The sequence below is a fragment of the Westerdykella ornata genome (genome assembly GCF_010094085.1).
Source record: "Westerdykella ornata strain CBS 379.55 unplaced genomic scaffold EI97scaffold_7, whole genome shotgun sequence".
Lineage (NCBI taxonomy): Eukaryota > Fungi > Ascomycota > Dothideomycetes > Pleosporales > Sporormiaceae > Westerdykella > Westerdykella ornata.
Window position 1 is genome coordinate 482,306 of NW_022986857.1, and position 19,700 is coordinate 502,005.

The following is a 19,700-nucleotide window of genomic DNA, read 5'->3' on the forward strand; positions in this document are numbered from 1 at the left end:
CGGTAGACAGAAAGTACAGGTCAAAAGAATGGAAATGGGTCTCGTCGAGAGAAGAAAGTGACTTGTCACTTTTTCGCAGATCAAGCATGGGACGCTAGACAAGGAACAGCGCCACCCGCATCGAAGTGCAACCACGTCCACGGGTTATCTGCTCTGATGCCTCTACTTCCAACAAGGTCCATGTGGTCCCAGATAGTTCTTACTGGTCAATGCTACAGGTCCACAGCGAAAAGCACTTATGCACCGCCGTTGGTCTCGTTACACAACTCCATGCCATGATCCGGTTTCACCCCACGACTTTGGCATCAGTAGACCTCACGGATTGTTATCTTGGCTACTCGTGCTAACGGGTTTGTTCTTGATCTCACGCAGGGGTACCCGCGCCTGATACGTGAGTACTGTCCCTGGGTTGAAGATCAACAAGAGCTGAGCTAGATAGTAGGGGAAACGACAAGTACGTTGTAAAAGACTGCACTCTGGGAGAGGAAGAGTGACTATTGCAGCACCTTGCTGGGTTACTACGACTATTGGCAGGTGCCATACATGGCTCGACACTGCGAGAGCCTCCAGGCAATCCTCAGAGGTACAACATCATTCTCTAGCCCAACTTCCCTTTCAACAAGAATCACGAGGCATCGCTACGTGCTACCTTTGCTTCCGGACATTCCGCACCACAGAAGATTCTGTCAGTGTCACCCAGTATTTCCCGCATGCGAAGTGTAAGCCATCTCACTACTTCACCATCAGTTCAGCCTTCAAGACCGGCAATTCCGATTTTGACATTGTCGAGTTCTCTTAATTCCACAGTCTTACAAAGAGTACAGCGCCCTCGGCTCCACTGTTCAGGGAGATTTCATGAACCCGCAGCCATGGCCGTACGCGGCGTAACAATGTACCTCCTCGCCACACTGCGTACGCTCTCCGCGTTTCTAAACCCACCCGAAGGAAATTCGGGCCTGTCTAACAGCTCACTTGCGCAGAAATCGTATCTGTTCAGATGACGTCTCTGTTTCAAGCCGGACCCCCTGTGTTCTCGCTAGAAACGATGTCGCAATTTGGGTTCACTGGCACCAGTACACGAAACGCGGTTTTGATCCTATTACCACGGTCCTGAACAGATGACAATGGGTCTTGATTATACCTCTTCCGTGCTGCCGAGTTTCTGATAGATATTCCTCCAGACAGCACTCACTACATCTTCTCTTCAGTGCTGCCCTACTGATAAGTAATCCTCCAAGAGCTTCGTCTCAGATGTTACCTAGGTATGTTGGGGACGAAGATATTTCTGAAAGCCTTCCGTATAAACTCATTTTCACTTCGACATCCATGTCTTGCGACACCGATTCCCCACGGCCCTCTACATGACAGTTGCTTCGTGGGGGCTGCCTACAGTAGCGGATACGAAAGTTGCACATCACATACAATGGATATTGCGATACCTTGCTCCACGCTTTGTAAGTTCTTGTACCTTCGTGAAATTCTAATCTCACAGCCTTATCCGACACTTGCTTGGTGCCTGGATAACGACATATTCACTGTTCTTGCCTACGTTCTTTGTGTCTCCTACTGTGGTAGTATTCATAGAATTACCGTAATCTTTGCTCCTGATAGAGTAGCATTGCAGCCACCACCTAGTATCCGAAACTCGTGGTAAGGTCATTGCAATCCCGCTCGATTGCTCGATCTCATTATCATTGCTTGGCTTCCGCCACTTTCGCTCAACCATGTCTTTCTGTCTCTGTTCGTGCTTCAAACCAACCCCTCCCCTGCAGCTCGACACCACAATGCCTCCGGCATACCACCGTACGGGAGAGCGTAGTGTAGCCAGGCCCGCCAGCGCACATGTCCGGCCACCCACCGTGGGGCGGAGGTTCAACCGTGCAAGTGGACCGCCTTTCCATATTGTAAATCTTCCGCTCATGCTCGCTCCCGGCTGCAATGTATGAGACCAGCACTCGACCAGCCTGTGTCACATCTGACGAGACTCGGTTACCTCGAGCCCAGTACCCGCCACGTCTTGGGTCCGGTAATACACCCACGAAAATGTGGACTATTTCGCTTTTGGCGGGCTTTAGCAAAGTCATCTAGCTCGTGTACGCGTACGCGTACGCGTCCTGTCTGCTACGGGGAGGTATTCGATTTGTGTATCAACCGGAAGGAACAATACCAGCAATCAGACCTCTGTGCCAACGCATTTCACTACTGAGTTGTCCAACGACTCACTCTAAAGGAGAAGAAGCCGTGCGAGAAAATCATTCAAGTTACTAGCATAATTTCCATTTTTCTGCGCTTCACACGGGTCCGCATCCCCGACATGGATGATGCCTCGCAGGAAGCGGGGATTTAGCAATAAGAGCCCGTCTCTCTGTGAACCTGATCCCATTGAACGGAAAATGCTATGTGCCACATTGGCCTCGTCATGCCTCGTTCCTAGTCCACGCGTCTTTGCATGAGAATGAGGTCGAATGGGTTGCTAAATGCACGTGTCCGCCAAGTTACACTGACTTGACGGGACTAATCGTCTTCCTGATCCTCACGAGCAGCACGCCCCCGGTGATAACACCGTTGGAGTCGTAAAGATGCAGCATTCGGAGACCGGGTTGAAAGCGGTCGAGCCGGAAGCATGCCCAGGCGGCGAGGTCATCGCGAAGACGGTCGTCGTCCATAACTTTGAACCTTGGAGCGATGTTAGGCGTTTTCCCAAAAGCTTAAGGAATGACGAAAAACGGAGACTTCGAGAAAGCAGATACGGCACGAGACTGATCGTGGCCGAGACACTCAGCCCCTCACATCGTGGCTACACAAGCTGCAGCCACGTGAGGCCGTTTTTTTTGAGCCGCGCAGACGCTGCTTGCCGCTCCGATCCCAGTCCACTATGGAAACCATCCCAGCTCGCAGACGCACGACTCTGAGAAAGGAACATAGAAGCGAGAGATCAAATTTTCTCTCAACCCTACCCGGAAGGAAGAAAGAAGGGGTGATTGCAGACCAACATGCTTCCGGAAACAATCACGGAACACTGAAATGCGGAAAAGATATGTAACGTACCTGACAAAGGTCAACTCCTCAGTGACACCTCTGACGCCCTCAAACTTGATAATTTCCCGTCCCAAATCGGGGTTCTGCGAGTGCTGCGTCTTCGTCTTCAGTTTGTACTCTCCACCCTTTTTTTTCCCGCCTCCGGGAACCGGCTCGCCTTCTCTCTCCTCGTGCTTCTCAACGTGCAACTCGACCTTCACGTAAGGATGGAAACTCTTATCATCTTCTTCTTCTGGCAACGGGATGTCTTGACCAGCGATGAATTCTATGCTTAGGTCCAGGTTGTGGTGTGGGATAGCCGTCTTTTGTGTCGCTTCGTTGCTCGTGCTGCGATATCCTTCCGGCTTGAGCACCCAGCCGGCGGTGCCCGCAAACATGGCTTCGTTTTGCATCATGCCGCCATCCCAACGTTGCCAATTGAGTGCAACGATCTGGACTCCTGCTCTCCAGAATACTGAAGGGTTCAGATTCGAAGAGTTCAGGCGAAGTCCCTTTGGATATGCGCGCATGAAGAAGTGCTGGTCCGAATCAGGGGATGTTTATCACAATGGTCAGGCGAATCACCAACCTTGTTGTGCTTGAATAGTGCTGCCTGCTGGGTCTCATGAACCTCCATCAGAGCTTTCTCGGAGAGTGAGAAGACGTGTGTAGGAATCTTAGCTTCTATTTCACGGTCAGCGATTGTCACACTGAATGTAACCAACACATGCCTGGTTGTTCGAGGCTCTTGAAGGTATATCCGCCAGTATATATTCCCAGCTTCGCCAGAGCCTCTGTTATCTTGGCCTTCGGTGCAGGTGGCTTCTTCGCCGCATCCGGAAGGTCATCAGAAGAACTCGTCAAAGTCGAAGTAGCGCTATTACTCCTCCTAGGTTCCTCTGCGGGTGCCTGCAAAGTCGTTGGACGGGCGTCGGAATCCGCGGGGTGCTTTGCTGCACGCTTGACTTTGATGAGGATCTTCCTCTTGAGGTCTTTGAGGAGGGGGAGTTCAAGTTCCTCAGAGGATTGAGAGGGGTCTAGTGGTAGGTCTACGAGCATGCCTTTCCAGTATTCGGTCATGATTTCGACCATGATTTCTTGCTGCTCGGGACTGGTGTGCACCTCCAGACTGACTATCAAAGGGAGATCGGAGGAGACAAACGCATAATCGCGGATAGTGGCGCAAACTGCTCTGAAAGTGGTGTCCTTGGTCAAAGTATATCCATGGAGTACTCTGGGCTCCGCACGGTTGGTAGAACTATTCGAGCGCGAGGGGGTCTCTCTTGCTGAACCATTGCCGTCAGGCAGAGAGGGATTCTTCGGCGGCGATTTCTCCTCAGGCGGAGGTGAACCTTTCCGTCCGAAGCGCAGCTCTAGCCGCTTACGGAATCCTAGCTCTTTCTTCTCTTTCTTCTCTTTCTTGGGCTTGGCCGCTACCGACTCATCTTCATCTTCCGAGCTGGAACTGGAAGGGGGTTCACCATCCCAGACGTCGATTTCGACACAACGGCATCCCCGGAGGAGGACCTAGAAGGCTAAGGTTAAAGGTGGCCAGTAGGAAGAACAGTTGCACATACGTTCTTGTACGCATCTACGCTCGATTCACTGGACAGTTGGTTTCCGGTAAGGTACGTGTTGTGACTTGACGATATGAAGTAATTGGAAATAGGATACGAGTCGTCCAGCGGCGGAGGCGGTTTCATAACATTCGCAGACCCGGACATATAGTAACCAACAAAAGCAGACAAGGACCCATCCTTCAACAAGTCCACATCCTGTGCTGGGCCCTGCTGTTCCTCAGCGAGCCATGCCGCAATTCCTTCCTTTGTGCCGAAATTATAGCGTTTGTTCAGACTTTCGTACTCGGCTTTGAGGCATCTAGCAAAGATATCGGAGAGGTGTTTGACAGTGCGGGCTTGGGACGTGGCAGAAGCTGTGCCTCCGCCAGCCTGGAGCTGCGGTTCGTCGAGTTTGGGAACGCCTAACTTGTGATCCGCAGGCGCAGGAGGAGCGGGGGCAGCCATGGGACTTCTTTACTCGTAGGTGATGATACGATAGAATAACTATGAGGCGAGCAACAGTACGCAAGAAGCTGGGTGAGATTGGGGGTCTTGATATGCACCGTTCAGCTGCTCCCGCGGATTAGCAAACGGACATGCAGGGGTGAGTTGGCACTTAGGAAGGCGTAAGGCAGGCATCCTGTATATCTATACTTACCTGTCTCACTCAGCCTTCAAACTCCAGATTCGAGCTCAGCTGCACCGGTGAGATCTATACTTTGCGTTTGAAGTTGAGGGAAACAGTGGTGGGAAAACTGACCACCAAGCCATTAGATATCAGGGGCCAAACAACCAACCGTGGTGCGGCAGGGGCATTCATCACCGTCTTGGCACCCGTTTTATGAATTTCAACTCCTGAGACATATTGACAGTACGGAAGGGCTGCGGCAGCTTCTTGAGCGTGGATTGGCGGATTGACAATGAGATTTTTTGGTAGCTGTACACCCGAGTGTTGTGATGAATCTTAATCTTTGGCTGTGCAGGAGTAAACAGCCCCGCCAAGCTGACGACGTCACCGGAAATATCCTGAACCTAGGTACCTGAATCGACCTTTTCACATGCGTTCCCCCGCTGCATCATCGGTCCTTTTACATTTGTGCGACACTTTCAAACAGCATGGCCAAGTCACGCAGAGAAGCGGAGAATGAGGTGCGGTCGTGGGGATTCGAACATGTATTCACATGGACTGATGGACCGTGAGTCTGTGACCAACGTTCCGACCACTTGTGGAGTCTGACTCAGTCAAGCAGAAATGCTCATTATCCTCCCCATTCGCACGCTGGTTTGACTACCCACCTTATTTTGAGTGGCCGATTGACCATCTCATACCCACAAGATCCGAATCCGAAGAGGGAGACTTTCGGTCCTGGCGCCAGGCTCGATGTTGACGCCAAGCGAGTGCATGAAGTATGGATTGGTGACGAAGGCTGCACATACGTTATCGGGGAGTGAGGTTCGATTTTGCCTTGATTCACTGGATCCACAATCTGGAGCGTATCTGGCGTTGAAGCTGCAGTGAGCACACGATAATGGAATAGACGGGTACATGATAATTCTGACTAGCCCATCGGGAACACTCTGACGCAGCAGCTGATTACTGTTTGCAGCATTGACGAGTTCTGGTCCCCATGTGCCGAATAGAAGAATCTTGCCAACTGAACAACATCATAGGCATTGAAGCACCTAGGAGCCAGAGGAAAGTGCCGCCTTATCCGGCTAGGATGCAGTGCTTTATTCCTCCATTCCTCCTAAGTCGAGAACGAAACGTTGGAAAATGCTCCAGTCGGCGTTCAGAATTACCTAGCCTACTGTGAGTAACACGATTAACACTATGCCTTGACTTTGTTATCTAATCATTCGAATGTCTATGGTTCCCAGTGGAGATCACACTTATCCTGTCAACCGCGTGTGAAGCCATACGACATAAGAGCCTCGCAACCCCCTTGCGGGCCTAGTGGTCGGGATGCTTGCCTAGTTCTACCATAGGTACTCTATGATAATTCTCTTTCGCAAGACATACACCGAAAACCGATATTGCATCGCACACTAGGCGAGTACCATTCTATCGCAATTTAGCCTGAAGCTTGACTCTACAAACAATTCCCAGCTTGCTCCGCATGAAGTGGGGCATGCCAGTCCCTAAAGCTTCCTGAGATAGATTCCGCTCCTGCGAACGCGCATGCTGTTATGTGTAGCCCGCGTGAAGTGCTGCGGAAAAAATGCTCCCGGGCACTGCACCACGCGTTGTTTTTCGCTGATCAGTATATCAATTCGGCGCAGTATCGGTATATTGAGTACCGTATCGTCAACTGTTGGGGATTTGGAGGCTGATCATATAACTAATGTCGATGCGTCAAGCTGACCCGGAGGGGGAGATTCAGAGAAGCTGTACAAGATGGTCTCCGTGCAAACCTACCTGAGCTTCTTGCTCCTACTACCCACGGTCTGCTGTGGCTACAGCAATTACACGATCAGTTTCACCCCGGAATACGGCCTTGTCATATCAACAGGCAATAGAAGAATCGTGCACAACTCCGCCATCCTCGCCGGAAACCACAATACCACAGTTACTGCGCTTACGAATTCCAGCAAGGGCCTCGCATACAGTTTGATCACGCCCACAATTGCCAAGGTCGAACTGAACACCTTTTCAGCTTTCCATGGTGCGCGTTTCACAACTGAGCCCGACGCGCATTTCTATGGCGTCTGGGAATACCCCTTCAACTACCAAATCACGAACAAGGACGTTTCCTTCGACTTGAAAGGCGTGGGAAGCAACGTGGGAATCAACTGGGTCAATGCACGTGCGCCTTTCTTCCTCACATCTGCTGGATATGGCGTCTACGCAGACACTCTTCGAATGGGATCTTTTGACTTCACAACTCCGGGGCAGGCGCAGTTCATCTTCAATAGCAGCACCCTCGTCTATTACATTATCTTGCCCACACAGGAGAACGACTACAAGTCCATCATCGAACAGTACACACCACTCTCCGCGCGTTCGGAGATCCCCCCTACCTCTGGCCTAGGCCCCACATTTTGGTCGGACGACTTCACGCAAGACTTTCACGGTAGTGTATCGAATGCGCAAGAAAACATATACGATGTCTTAAACCATTTGTATGATAATGAAATCCGGGCGACGTCGGTGTTCGCGGATAGGCCATATGGAACGGGCAATCGGTCGTGGGGGAACTTTGACTTCGACCCAAAATTCTATCCAGACTCAAAGGGCTTCATAGCGAACTTGAGCGCCTCCGGCATCGATTTTAGTGTCTGGATCGCTAATCGTGGGCAATTGGGCACGGAACTCTACAACAAGAGCTTAGAAAACAACTGGCAATTCGTCACCTCTGTACCCCCAATTGGAGGTCTAGGGCCTGCACTAAACCTCTCCATCGCAGCCGCCTACGACTATTTCGAGAAGAGGCTCGAATACTTCCCCTCCGTCGGCGTCAAAGGCTATAAGATCGACCGCGGTGAAGAGGGCGAAATGCCTGACTATGAGCAGAATATCCAAATGTCGCTTTTCCTCCAACTAGCCTACGCTTCCATGGTTAAAAAATGGGGTCCGTCGCACTTCTACAATTTTGCTCGGAGCGCGATAGATCGCTCCCGTGCTGTCACGCATATCTGGAACGGCGACTCGCATGGCAACTTTACAGGATTGGCGTACTCTGTGGCCAGCGGTATTCGCTCCGGCCTCATCGCGTTCGGGATATGGGGATCTGACACGGGAGGATATACCAGACAAGGTGAATTGACGCCTACGGAAGAGGTCTGGGCACGCTGGATGTGGTTCTCCGCTTTCTCGCCAGTTTACGAACTCATGCTCGGAACGGGACATACACCGTGGTACCCACCGTATACGCAGCGGACCGTCGACGTGCTCAAACTGACGGCGAATCTGCACGCAGATCTGACGCCGTATATCAAGTCATATGCGTATGTAAATCACAAAACGGGTGTCCCGATCATACGGGCACTGTTCCTCGAGGCGCCGACGGATGATAGCACATGGGACGTAGGGGACAGTTATTTCTTTGGGGAACAGTTCCTCGTGGCGCCAATTGTTACTGAGGGAGGGAGGCGGAGTGTGTACTTTCCCGTGGGACCGTCGGAGAAGTACATTGAGTATTTCAACAAGACGTCGGTCCATGATGCGGGGACCACAGCAGATGTTTTCGTCGGCGTCGATAGTATACCCGTCTACGTGAAGCAGGGCGCTATCATCCCGCGAGGTGACATCTACCAAGGGAATGCGAAGTGGATTGAAGACTGGCAAGCATTTCTTACTATTGAATTGTTCCCCAGTTGGGGAGTCCCAGAGAGTCGATTTACGTATTATAACGGTGAAGGGGCGGACGGAAAGGCAGTTGAGATTCTGCTGAAAACGGATAAAGAGAGTAGGACGTTGAGGGTCGAGTATGGGGATTTAGGGGTTGAAGCGGCCGTTATGTGGTACTTCAAAGGTGGGAAGAGGGAGGTCAATCTTAATAGGGGTGGAGGTTTCACAGAGTTGAGGGATGTTGAGTTGTTGTTTTAGGGTCTGTTTTGATGCTCCCATGGTGCTGGGAGCAAGAAATCTCTCCGAATAACGAGACAGTATCTATACATATTCATATGCTATCTGATGTCTGGTGGTAACAGAAGGTTCTCCGCCACCTTGAAGTCCAAAGGTAGCTGATATCCTGATTTCTCCAGCAATTATGCCGGACTGCACTCATATTTACTGAACACAGGTGGTCCCCTCTACAACTTCGCCTTCGCGTCTTCAGGCTTTGCAACCTCGACTATCAGCTTTCCAGTGTTGGCGCCCTTGAACAAACCACCAAGGGCTTCTGGTGCCTTCTCCAACCCTCCCTTTACAATGGTCTCTTTCCTCTTGAGCTTGCCTTCCTCCAGCCACTGTGCCAACTCCTTCTTTGCCTCCACGAAGCGATCCGCGTAGTCCGTTACGATGAAGCCTTGCATGCGAATACGCATAGAAATGATCATGAGGTAATTCTTTGGACCTACCACCTTGCCTCCCTTGTTGTATTCGGAGATGGCGCCGCACATGACAAACCGTGCGTGGGGCTTCGCTCTTGCGAGGGCCATGTCGAGGATTTCGCCGCCGACTAGAGCTTCGTTAATATGTCGATTCCAGGATGAGCCAATGCAGCATACCATTATCAAAGTAGACGTCGATAAAGCCCTTGGTCGCAGCGCGGAACTTCTTCTCGAACTCTGGATCCTTGTAGTTCAATGCCTCATCGAAGCCTAGCTCCTCCTTCAACCACCGAACCTTGTCGTCGCCGCCCGCAAGACCCAGCACCTTCGCACCCTTCAACTTGGCAATCTGGCCCACGACGCTACCTGTGGCACCAGCAGCACCAGATACCACAACGAAGTCCCCTGCCTTCACCTGGCCAACATCCAGGATGCCGAAATACGCAGTCAATCCAGTCATGCCTAGGACTCCCAGGGAATCGGTGGGTACAGCACCGCGCGGCAGATCTAGGGGCTCAAGATGCTTGTCCTTGAGCACTGTATACTCTGTCCAACCACACATGCCACTTGCGTAGCTCCCTACAGGGAACTTTGGGCTTTTCGACGCAACGACGAGACCGATGCCATAGCCGCGCATGACTTCGCCGATTTGGACAGGTGGAACGTAGGAGCGGGCGTCGTTTAGCCATCCGCGCATGGCCGGATCGAGGGAAAGGTATAGCGTCTGGAAGAGGACTTCGCCATTTTTAAGACTGCTGGCCTGAGGAAGAGGCTGTTTCTGGACTTTGAAGGTCTTGCTGGGGATGACTTCGCTTTTGGGCCTTTCGGCCAAGACGATTGAGGTGAAACTAGACATGGTGGCTCTAGTAGGAAAGGGAAAGAAGAATTGAGATTGAAAGAATGTAAATGGGAGAAAGTAATGTAAGCTCGCTGCTCTCACGAACGAACGTACGGAGAGGCAGGGTGGATTGAGAGAAAAGAGCACAGGAAATCGCAAAGTTCTAAGATTTTCAGACGGGACCTATCGATTCTTTTGTAGTCTCGGTCCTACATTGAGTTTTGTACAGATTTAGCTACTCTTCCGTGTTTCATCGGTGTCGCCGAGAGCGCTCGGAGGTGTGGGGTTTGGAGTTTGACTGAAGAATACCGAGGCTCGACGCATGGGGTTGGCAGTCACGTGGCGGATGGAGAATCTGATAGGAACGTCCTCGAAGAGGGAATAGCTGGAGCGAGATTCATGGGATGTGGTTATAATGACTTATGATTGTAGGCTATAAAAGTGTCTTTGTGACGTTTGTGGTGATATCTGCTCCAGGATGGGACGGTAGGTATTGGACCAGATGGGACGAACATGTCTTCCTCACACCCTGTAAAACCAACATTCTTTAAGGAAACTCAGCACTGCGCAGGCATAATATAGAGTATTGGAATGGAAAGGGTGCCATAAGTCAGTGCAATGGAAGAGATGCAGATTGGAAGGGATGAAGCATCGAAAGACTGTGTTACTGCACCTATATGCCAAGGCACAACTCCCAATCCAGCCTAGCGCCATCCTCCCAACTCCAGCTTCATCATCGCAAGCTCCGCAACCACAACCACACCCGACGCACCCACGATGCAACCGCTCCGCAGGACAGCATTGAATGCTGCCCGCCGCGGGAAGGCCACGCTGCCGCGTGCGCCGCGCCGCTATGCACACGAGGACCACGGCCATGGCCACCACAGCGCTCCCGTCAATGAGCCCATGGGAGTACGTCTCGACCCCTCCGCCCGCCCACCGTTCCTCTGTCGAGCTCCTCCGACCCCTCTGTGTATACGGGAGAGATCAATAAAACATGCACTAACACAATTGGCTATATAGGCCGGTTTCTGGTTTACCGTCGGCCTCATCCCCGCCGCCTGGCTGGTCTACAAAGTCGCACAGCCCAATGAAGATGGCACCACGGTTGTCGGCCGCTTGATCGACGCGTACACGGAGAAGCAGGAGGAACTGATTCGTATCAACGCGGCGCATGCGGATATGATTGAGCGGGCGGGCAGAGATCGCGTGCTGTTCCAGAATACCAAGCCCTGGGACACTATTGAATTGAAGTATCCAGAGTATGTTACTTCAGCTTGATCATCAACGAGAGAGTGATTCCTGTGGACCGGTGGCGGCGGCACAAATTAACCTACTATGGCAATGTCCGGAAGGGGGAGGATGGGTTTGGACTGGATCGACGCTGACAATCTCTCTAGAATCATGAATCACGGCTCACCCTTCAACGTCCAGGCCGGCAGCCAAGTCAACATGGACGCCGTCATTGCCAAGTTTCAGAAGGAGGCTTACGAGGACAACGAGCGCAAGCTCGAGGCCCTGCGCAATAACCAGATCAAGTCAGAGCAGCCGTTCGAGTTCAGCGGCCCCAGATATCGGGGAGTTCAGATCAGCGAGGGTAGGGAGTTGAGGGGTGGTGGTGCGTAAGTTAACCTCTGAATAAGAAAGGAGATGTATATATTCAAGATACGGGAATTCTCTTTTGTCTCGCTGTTATTGCTATGTCCCGCTCTCCCCAAGTCGTGTCTCTGACAGCTCACCATGTATAAAACAATCTGGAACTACCATTGCATAGCCCAAAGCAGCTATGCGTAAACCTGATGTTCTCTTTATACAATTTCCAGGTCCCTCAACAATTACAGAATCAGGCCCCCACTCCATCTTTATTCTTCATTTGGTCTTCTCACGAACCGTGTCCACCCTTACTCTTTCAACCATTCATCTGCATCCCACTTCCGCTTCCAAATACCACCTTATCTCCCAGACCTCGCTTCTCATACTCTTCCTTCCGTCTTTGCTTCTCCGCCTCCTTTTGCTTTAGTTTCTGGTATTCCTCTTCTGACGAAGGGAGAATGTCCTTGTCTTTCGAAGAAGAGAGCGAGAGTTTGCGCTTCGCGGCATCGAGAAGAGAAGATGTGCGAGATGGCGATGATTTTCTGGGAGGAGATGGTAAGTATGACGATGCTGCTTGCTACTGTGACACGGGCAAGAGTGGACCGAATTGAAGGGAAGGAGAGAAAGAACAGTTATTGAGCACGGTGGGGAGGTGGGAAGATGGGTGGGTAAAGAGCTCGAAATCGCCGACTTACGAGTCTTGCTTCTGGGACGCGCCGGACAGAGGTGGTTCGCTGGTGACGGGGTGTTTTTGTGTGATGGAAAATTCTCCCGGCATGGCTGTGATGTGTGCTCTTCGTCGGGATTCTTCTTGGTTTTCAATCGCTGGACGAATTATGGATGTCGCTATTGGATATATAGGTGGGAGATGGTGTTTGCTGCCCGACTTCAACGAGGAGGGTGGTCTCCGTGTAGAATTGGCCCGTTAAATCTGCAACCGTAGGTGGACTGAATGGTAAGCGGATTTTGGTCTCTCGTTCTCTTCGTCTTGGATTATGTATGTCCAGCAGCCGTGGTTGTGTACGTGTAAATGGGTGCCTGACGGCCTTATCCAGGGAATATCGGATTTGTCCGCAACAAGGAAGCTCAAAGGATACGTAATGCTGCTGTCCAGAATATCCAGAAAACGACCATCGATGGCCGTCCTCAGGCAGCAAGATATATCCTCGTCTTACACGTAACCCTACCTGACTACCCTAAGCTTACCCCTACTCTAGCCCACCCTAGAACCGGTTGGTCTACCCATCAACCCTGGAGCCCTCCGCCCTTCGCGACGATTAATCCATGGCACCATGGGTTTCGACTCACCCGTCTTCGCACTCCCCGCATCCTTGTCCATCTGCAGTTTAACGCAACGGTCAGAATTTGACTGGTCTCGCAAGCAACCTTACCGATGACGATTTTCGCCTTGTTGGAGGAAAATCTGCATGGGTGAGTCGAACAGCTTCCCAGGCCCTCTAGGCATGGATACATTACGCACATCTCTATGGATTCGGGTAAGTTGGCCGTTCCTGGCTAGGCCTATCATCTATTATTGAATTTCCATCCATCCATACAGATGGGCACCTACAGACATGACATAGTACTATCGCGCTGAGTCGGTGAACCACTCCTCCCTACATCCAAGCATCTGCTCATTCCCAAGCTGGGCATACTTATTTCTACCTATTCCACTGTGCTGATTCGCTGCTTACCGGATCGATGCTGCGTGGTTCGCAGGGCAGGGGGGCTATCTCACCGCTGTGACCAATGCTCCGGTGGCATGGTACGGATACATGTACAGTACGCATATCTCTCGAAAGGGATGCAGCGGGAATCGGTGATGAATGAAGAGATGTTGGAGAATTGGTCTGCTGCTTGCTGCGCCTCGTGGGCTTGCTACTTTCGGTCTGCGATGTGTGTGTGCAAGTAAGTTCTTGTCCCAGGAAAATCGCCTGGTTAGAGTCATAGATCCGCGAGGCTGTGGAGTCGTTCGCACAGCCATGGCTGGGACAGTCATAATCAAGCAGCTGTACAGACGGAGGGTACGCTTGCACCGCCATCACGCCAGCGCCCTCTAGAAGCCGAATCCCACGGTTAGGGAATATGTGTCTATATGCAATACTAAATAACCAACACATGGAGCCCGATCCTCCCCTACCCCAGGTCCACCCTGTGTAATGGGATCAACGAGAAATTAAGACGAGGAAAAATGAAGGATATGGATGCCCCGACCAATGACTCCTTACTCCATACATGCGCTACCTCGAGAACAGGCGTGACGTTTTGCACCGTCACTCCTGCTGATGCTTGTAGTGATGAGAACTCTGACTATGCTCCATGGAACGCCGAGCCAGATATGGTACATGTCCGAATATCTAAACCAAGAAGAACTGTACGGAAGAGGGGTAGTGTGTGCTGTATGCTGTGTGATGTGTGCTGTGTGATCGTTACGTCGTTACTGGTGCTTCTGCGCATGACCCTCGACATGCCTACCCGACCCGCAAGCAGCGCCTCTTCAATCCCCCTCCTCATCCTGCCTTCTCCGCTGCGCAATAACCCACTTCATCTTATCCCTCGCCTCTCGCAGCTCTCTCACCAACTCCTCGGCTTCCCTCTCCTTCTCCGGTAATGATCTCCTCATCCTCTCCGCCTCCTCCACCAGCTCATCCACTTCCTTCTCCTTCTCCTTTTTATATTCCTCCATCAAATTCCGCATCGCCCCTTCCCTGGCCAACGTCCGCGAGACCTCATGCTGCAACTGGTCACTGATGATTCCCTGTCTCTTAATCCGATCGTCGTCCTCCAATCTCTGCCTCTTCAACTCCTTGATATCCTTCTTCATCCCCTTCACCAGCTCCTCATACGCCTTAATCTTCCTGTCATAGCCATCCTTCGCAGCCAGCGCACTCGTATCCGCCCGATGCATACTCTCGTACGCCTGCGCCAACTGCGCCTGCGTTTGCGACCGGTTCTCCCCGAGTAACCTCAGCGCTTCCTCGGCTTTACTCTCCGCCGCCTGCCGCCGTTTGCTCTCGGCCTCCAACGCAGCCTTCAACTCCTCGATCTTGCGGTCTTTCCGCTCGATGGCTCTCGCATTCGCATCTGCGAGGACTTGCAGATGTTGCTGCTCGGCGCGCGAGTCTTCGGCTTTGACTTTGGCGGCCGAGACCCGCTTTGCCTCGTCTTCTCGCGCGAGGCGCTCGGCCTTGAGTTCTCTGCGTAGGCGCTCGTTCTCGGCGGTGATTTTGTCAATGTATTGCGATGTCTTGCTGTTGGGGGTCGCGTGCGGGTTCGTCCGCCAGCCGGTGGTGTCGGCGCCGTTTGAGGGTGCTGGGTTTTCAACGGGGAGGGGCCCAGCGCTGGTTCGTGAGGCTGTGAGGACGGCCATGGGGGTCGCGTTTATGGACTTGTGCTGAGGTGAAGTTACGGGCTTACTGGTGGTCTCGGAGGCAGGAGGAGGTGCGTTGACGGTGCGTGCGGCTTCTTCGTAGCTCCAGGTGGTCGGGATGTTGCCGTTCATGTCATTCTTCTTCTCGTTGTGTTGTGGTTGCTGCGGCTGCTGCTGCTGATGCTGCCTTCTCGCCGTGTTGCACCCGTCAGTTACTTCGAAGATTGCGGTTTGGGTTTTGAAGGAGCGGAGCTGTGGAGTGGACTGTCTATTAGCATCTATCTCCTTGGTTGGGATCGAAATGTGCAACTAAAATGAATATTGCACGAAGAGAACGTCTGACTACGGCAACAACAAAAATCTTTCCGTCAGCCGGGCGGCACCTAGCGTCGTAGAGTAAGACAAAAGGAGGAGGGGAGTGAGAGCGGAGGTTTGACGCATGAACGACGGGTTTGTTTTGGGGTCCATGGCATGGTCATGGAGCGGTTGTCCCGGGTTCGGGACCTGGAACTAACCTGATTTGGAAATGGCTGGGGTGGAATCGTTCTTGTGCTGAAGCCGGAAAGGCGGATCGTTTCCGGGGTATTGGAGGTGATTATGTTTATGTAAGCGGATTGTTGTGGACATGGACGGTCAGACGAACAGTGAAGGTGAACATCAACCGTCGAAAAAGCCAAACCAAAAAAAGAAAAACAGTACATAGTACTGTATACAGTGGAAATCGAACCAGGGCCCTCCATGTGACAAAAAGATCGAGCAATCGAATCAGTGCAATACTGCGTGACTCCGCCTCAGCTTTGGAAGCTGCTAGACCTTTTCGCTGTCCTGTATTCAGGGCGATAATTAGAGTGATAATTGTAAATTATATACAAAAAAACACGGACTGGAGCAGGAAGAATAAGGATAATGGGCCGCATAGATGGAGAGCCTGAGGAACGCGAATAATGGGATGCTCACCGACGCAAGTTGACTTGCAGCTTTTTATTACCACAGTACGGAGTACACAAAGCTACCCTGCCTCGGTTGGGCAACTGGGACCGCAATAACCATGGCAACAGGCCGTCGCGGAGGCTGTCTATGACGTCTTCTCTCGAAAGCGCCATTGCTTATGAATCCTCCTTATTATCTACTGTACACAGTACACGGAGTACAGATGTGAAGCAAAGTATTCATAGAACTTCATTGAATACACTTGGGGAGCGGCGCATGCTGAAACTCCCACAATGGCAGTTTCGGTTCCATATGCGGGTGAGATAGGGCCATATTATTTATTTTCGGTCTGGAAGTAAGGGGGAGGCGGAGGCTATGCATGCATCATACACAGTACAGTACAGTCTTAATTATTACATTGCGGCTAGATATAGTAAACCGACCATGAAGTGCAGGTACCCTTATAGCGGCATGTCGAACAACACCATTAAATACATCCATACAAACAAGCGTCCACTCAGATACGCATCCCCATTATTTGACCAACCAAGAGTATTCGATAAATCCACCATTCAGAACGTATCCAGACAGATTGAAACCGTTTTTACCTTCTCTCTTCCCTTCTACCTACAAGAAGACATGCGATGAATACACAAAAAGTCCCGGGTAACGGAGTTCTATGCCAGCTCAAACGCCCCCGTGAAGGCTCCATACACAATCGCAGCCTATATCCACCGTCCGCATCCCCAAGCAACAGCTATCCCCAACGTCATCTTCCCAGGCGACTTCCGCAGGCTGCACAGCGCCGCTATGCGTAGACACTACTACTTCACTCTTCTCCCCTTCAACAATCCCCTTATCCCCTCAAAACTCAAACTCGCCCCGAAACCGCTCCACATCCATACCCGGCCCGACAAGATCCGCCAAATCCCTCCTGCCCATCTGCCCAAACACCCTTCTCAAGGTATCATACAGATTCGTGCTTTGATTCTGATGAATCATATTGTCGAGATCGCGCTCGCTGACTCCATCCCCGACAACCTCCCTCGCCCGCTCCTTACCCTCCTTCTCCACGACCTTGTGCATCGCCAGCGCCCCGAGCAGATGCTGCGCCGCCTCCGTGAAACATCCGATATTGATGCAGCTCACCCCCAGATTATACCTTGCGCGCACAAAGTTGGGGCGAATAGCGAGAGCGCGGCTATAAGCGTCGATGGCTTCCTCGGAGCGGCCCGAATTCGCCAGCGTGGCCCCTAGCCGATTCCACAGCAGATGCACCTGCCCCGAGGAGTTCGTAGTACCGGACTCCGTCGAGTCGAGCGCCGCGCCGAAGCAATCGACGGCCTTGTCGTATTCCTCTACGCCGTAGAAGAGGACACCTAGGCCCACCTGGACGTCTGGGTCCATATGCTCGCCTGAGGGGGACAGTTGCGCGGCTTGGATGAAGAGGTTGGTGACTTTTTCGTGGAGGAGATGCCGGTCTGTAAAGCCCATTTCTGCGTCCGATGACAGGGGTTCTTTGATCAGGCTGGGGTACTTGGTAGCGACCCAGCGCTCCAGGGTGCGGTAGGCGGTGCTTTCGTAGCCTTCGTTGGTGTAGGAGACGGCGAGGCCCATGAGGGCTTCGAGGTTGGAGGGGTCAAGTTTGAGGGCTTGTTCGAGAGCGCGGATAGCAGGTGTTTCCTTTTCGTTCTGGGCTTGGGCTTCGCCTAGCTTGACCCAGGCGGCGATGTGTTGGGGGTCTTTCTGGACGGCAGCTTCAAAGGCGAGCGCTGCCAGTGAGAGGTTGCCTCCCTCCTCCATGATCTTCATACCCTCCTCGAAGGGATTCGTGATATCGTTGAACAGGTTATTCTGCTCAAACAGATAATCTCCCATCTGCGGATCCGTGGTGGTATGCGTATTCAACCCGTCGAACCCTTCCCACTGATCCATCTCCCCCGCATGCAAACTGTCGAGGAAATTCTCTTCGCTGGCAAGTTGTCTAGCAATCTCAGTCTCAGCCTGGATGCCCTTCCACACGGACTCGAAATCGCCAAAATCCAAATCCACTGACCTGTCCATTTCGTCCAGCTCCGCCTCGATGCGCGCGTTTGCCTCCCTATCCAGAGCGTCCAGGTCCTCGGTCTCCTGCTGCTGGTCCGTCTTCTCCAGCTGCGCGAATTGTGCTTCCCAGTCGTGGTCGTCCAGCTCGACCATGCGGCCTTTGCCCTTGCCCTCCTGCATCGGCTGCTGGAAGTGCTGCGGTGTGTAGTTCTGATGCATCATGCCTCCATAGCCCATCCCCATTCCCACACCCAAGTGAGACATACCCATACCATAGCCCATGGGCCTCTGGTATGCCATCATGGATGGTGCTGAGCTCACTGTCGGGCTTGCTGTCCGCGCCATAGGATTCATCTGCTGGTACTTTGCGAACTCGGCAGGGCTGAACCCCGCCGGACGCTCTTGCATAGAAGGACCCATCGCAGCAGGCGCCTCCATCCCCGGGTCAAACTCGGCCGCCCACCCAGGCGACCCGCTGTGCTGTAGCCGCTCGAGTTCTCTCCGCATGTGCTCCATGGCGAAAGGGGATGCCGGTCCGGGTGCGTGGGGCAGCTGTGCGGGCTGTTGCATAAACTCGTTCATCATCTAGAGTGTACATGTCAGTAAAGCCTCCCTCAACTGATTTTATGTAGATAAAGGGGGAATCCTTACCCCATCGCTACCGCCGCCCATAGCCTGACTTCTCATGCTCTCCTGCAGTCCACCAGGACCTCTCCCCACGAGCCGGTCCCTCTGCAATGACTTGTCATCTCCCACATGCTTTGTGAACTGGCTGAGCGGGTTTGCCGCCGTGGAGCACTCTGCGCCGCCGAGGAAGGACATTGTTGTGACGAATTCCCAATGCTAGGCGGAGTATGTGAAGGAATATGCGAATGAGCCTGGAAGGAGGAGGGACGGGTTCTAGAGTATATAGAAAGAAAGTAGACGGAGGAATATGCACAATACGCGAGAGGGCACAAGATATTGTCACTCTCTTCAGACGCAGAGGTTATTGATCATCAGAGACGGCGGAGAGTAGTAGTCGGCGGGGCTGTTCGGCGTACCGATGCCGAGGTCCGCTTCTGACCCAGCCCCTGTCAGAAGAGACGACGAGTGGCGTATTGCTCAAACCAAAAGAGACCGCGCAGACCACATTGGACGCAGAATGCATATGAATGATTATAAGTTGTTAGATTCTACTGCCAATTCTTTACTCAAGTAAATGCCATCGGCCCAATCCTGAAGAAGCCGATACATCAAGTAACCCAAATCATGCAAGAGGCTTCACTACAGGTAGTTCTCTATGAAAGGCAGCCTCTGGGTATCAAGTCCCTAACAGTACGCCGACGCTGTGCGTTGTAGCGATTTCAAGTAG

General features: G+C 52.3%; 8 protein-coding genes across 8 annotated transcripts; 3 read left to right on the plus strand and 5 right to left on the minus strand.

The window, feature by feature from the left end:
• Positions 1-2,873: 2,873 nt before the first annotated feature.
• On the minus strand, positions 2,874-5,042 carry EI97DRAFT_375112 (PLC-like phosphodiesterase; the record flags this gene model as incomplete). Its single annotated transcript, XM_033795486.1, has 4 exons — positions 2,874-3,557; positions 3,608-3,699; positions 3,744-4,545; positions 4,596-5,042. The coding sequence occupies 4 exons, from the start codon at positions 5,040-5,042 to the stop codon at positions 2,874-2,876; spliced, it is 2,025 nt and encodes a 674-aa protein (XP_033655008.1).
• A 563-nt stretch (positions 5,043-5,605) lies between these two features.
• EI97DRAFT_292862 (uncharacterized protein) lies at positions 5,606-6,444 on the plus strand. Its single transcript, XM_033794465.1, has 3 exons — positions 5,606-5,773; positions 5,828-6,092; positions 6,148-6,444. Exons 1-2 carry the CDS (start codon positions 5,694-5,696, stop codon positions 6,027-6,029), a joined length of 282 nt encoding a protein of 93 aa, XP_033655009.1. The 5' UTR covers positions 5,606-5,693; the 3' UTR covers positions 6,030-6,092; positions 6,148-6,444.
• Positions 6,445-6,972: 528 nt separating this feature from the next.
• EI97DRAFT_441518 (uncharacterized protein) lies at positions 6,973-9,123 on the plus strand (the record flags this gene model as incomplete). Its single annotated transcript, XM_033799703.1, has 1 exon — positions 6,973-9,123. One exon carries the CDS (start codon positions 6,973-6,975, stop codon positions 9,121-9,123), a length of 2,151 nt encoding a protein of 716 aa, XP_033655010.1.
• Positions 9,124-9,329: 206 nt separating this feature from the next.
• Positions 9,330-10,425, minus strand: EI97DRAFT_449581 (NAD(P)-binding protein; the record flags this gene model as incomplete). The annotated part of the gene is made up of 2 exons (XM_033800226.1): positions 9,330-9,697; positions 9,747-10,425. 2 exons carry the CDS (start codon positions 10,423-10,425, stop codon positions 9,330-9,332), a joined length of 1,047 nt encoding a protein of 348 aa, XP_033655011.1.
• Positions 10,426-11,158: 733 nt separating this feature from the next.
• Positions 11,159-12,208, plus strand: EI97DRAFT_432342 (uncharacterized protein). Its single transcript, XM_033798144.1, has 3 exons — positions 11,159-11,319; positions 11,431-11,669; positions 11,808-12,208. Exons 1-3 carry the CDS (start codon positions 11,185-11,187, stop codon positions 12,031-12,033), a joined length of 600 nt encoding a protein of 199 aa, XP_033655012.1. The 5' UTR covers positions 11,159-11,184; the 3' UTR covers positions 12,034-12,208.
• Positions 12,209-12,316: 108 nt separating this feature from the next.
• EI97DRAFT_457487 (uncharacterized protein) lies at positions 12,317-12,778 on the minus strand (the record flags this gene model as incomplete). Its single annotated transcript, XM_033800824.1, has 2 exons — positions 12,317-12,542; positions 12,696-12,778. 2 exons carry the CDS (start codon positions 12,776-12,778, stop codon positions 12,317-12,319), a joined length of 309 nt encoding a protein of 102 aa, XP_033655013.1.
• Positions 12,779-14,309: 1,531 nt separating this feature from the next.
• Positions 14,310-15,809, minus strand: EI97DRAFT_293468 (uncharacterized protein). The gene has a single exon (XM_033794469.1). The coding sequence runs from the start codon at positions 15,500-15,502 to the stop codon at positions 14,498-14,500; it is 1,005 nt and encodes a 334-aa protein (XP_033655014.1). The 5' UTR covers positions 15,503-15,809; the 3' UTR covers positions 14,310-14,497.
• Positions 15,810-17,164: 1,355 nt separating this feature from the next.
• Positions 17,165-19,168, minus strand: EI97DRAFT_374606 (TPR-like protein; the record flags this gene model as incomplete). The annotated part of the gene is made up of 2 exons (XM_033795463.1): positions 17,165-18,931; positions 18,998-19,168. The coding sequence occupies 2 exons, from the start codon at positions 19,166-19,168 to the stop codon at positions 17,165-17,167; spliced, it is 1,938 nt and encodes a 645-aa protein (XP_033655015.1).
• Between the last annotated feature and the right edge of the window lie 532 nt (positions 19,169-19,700).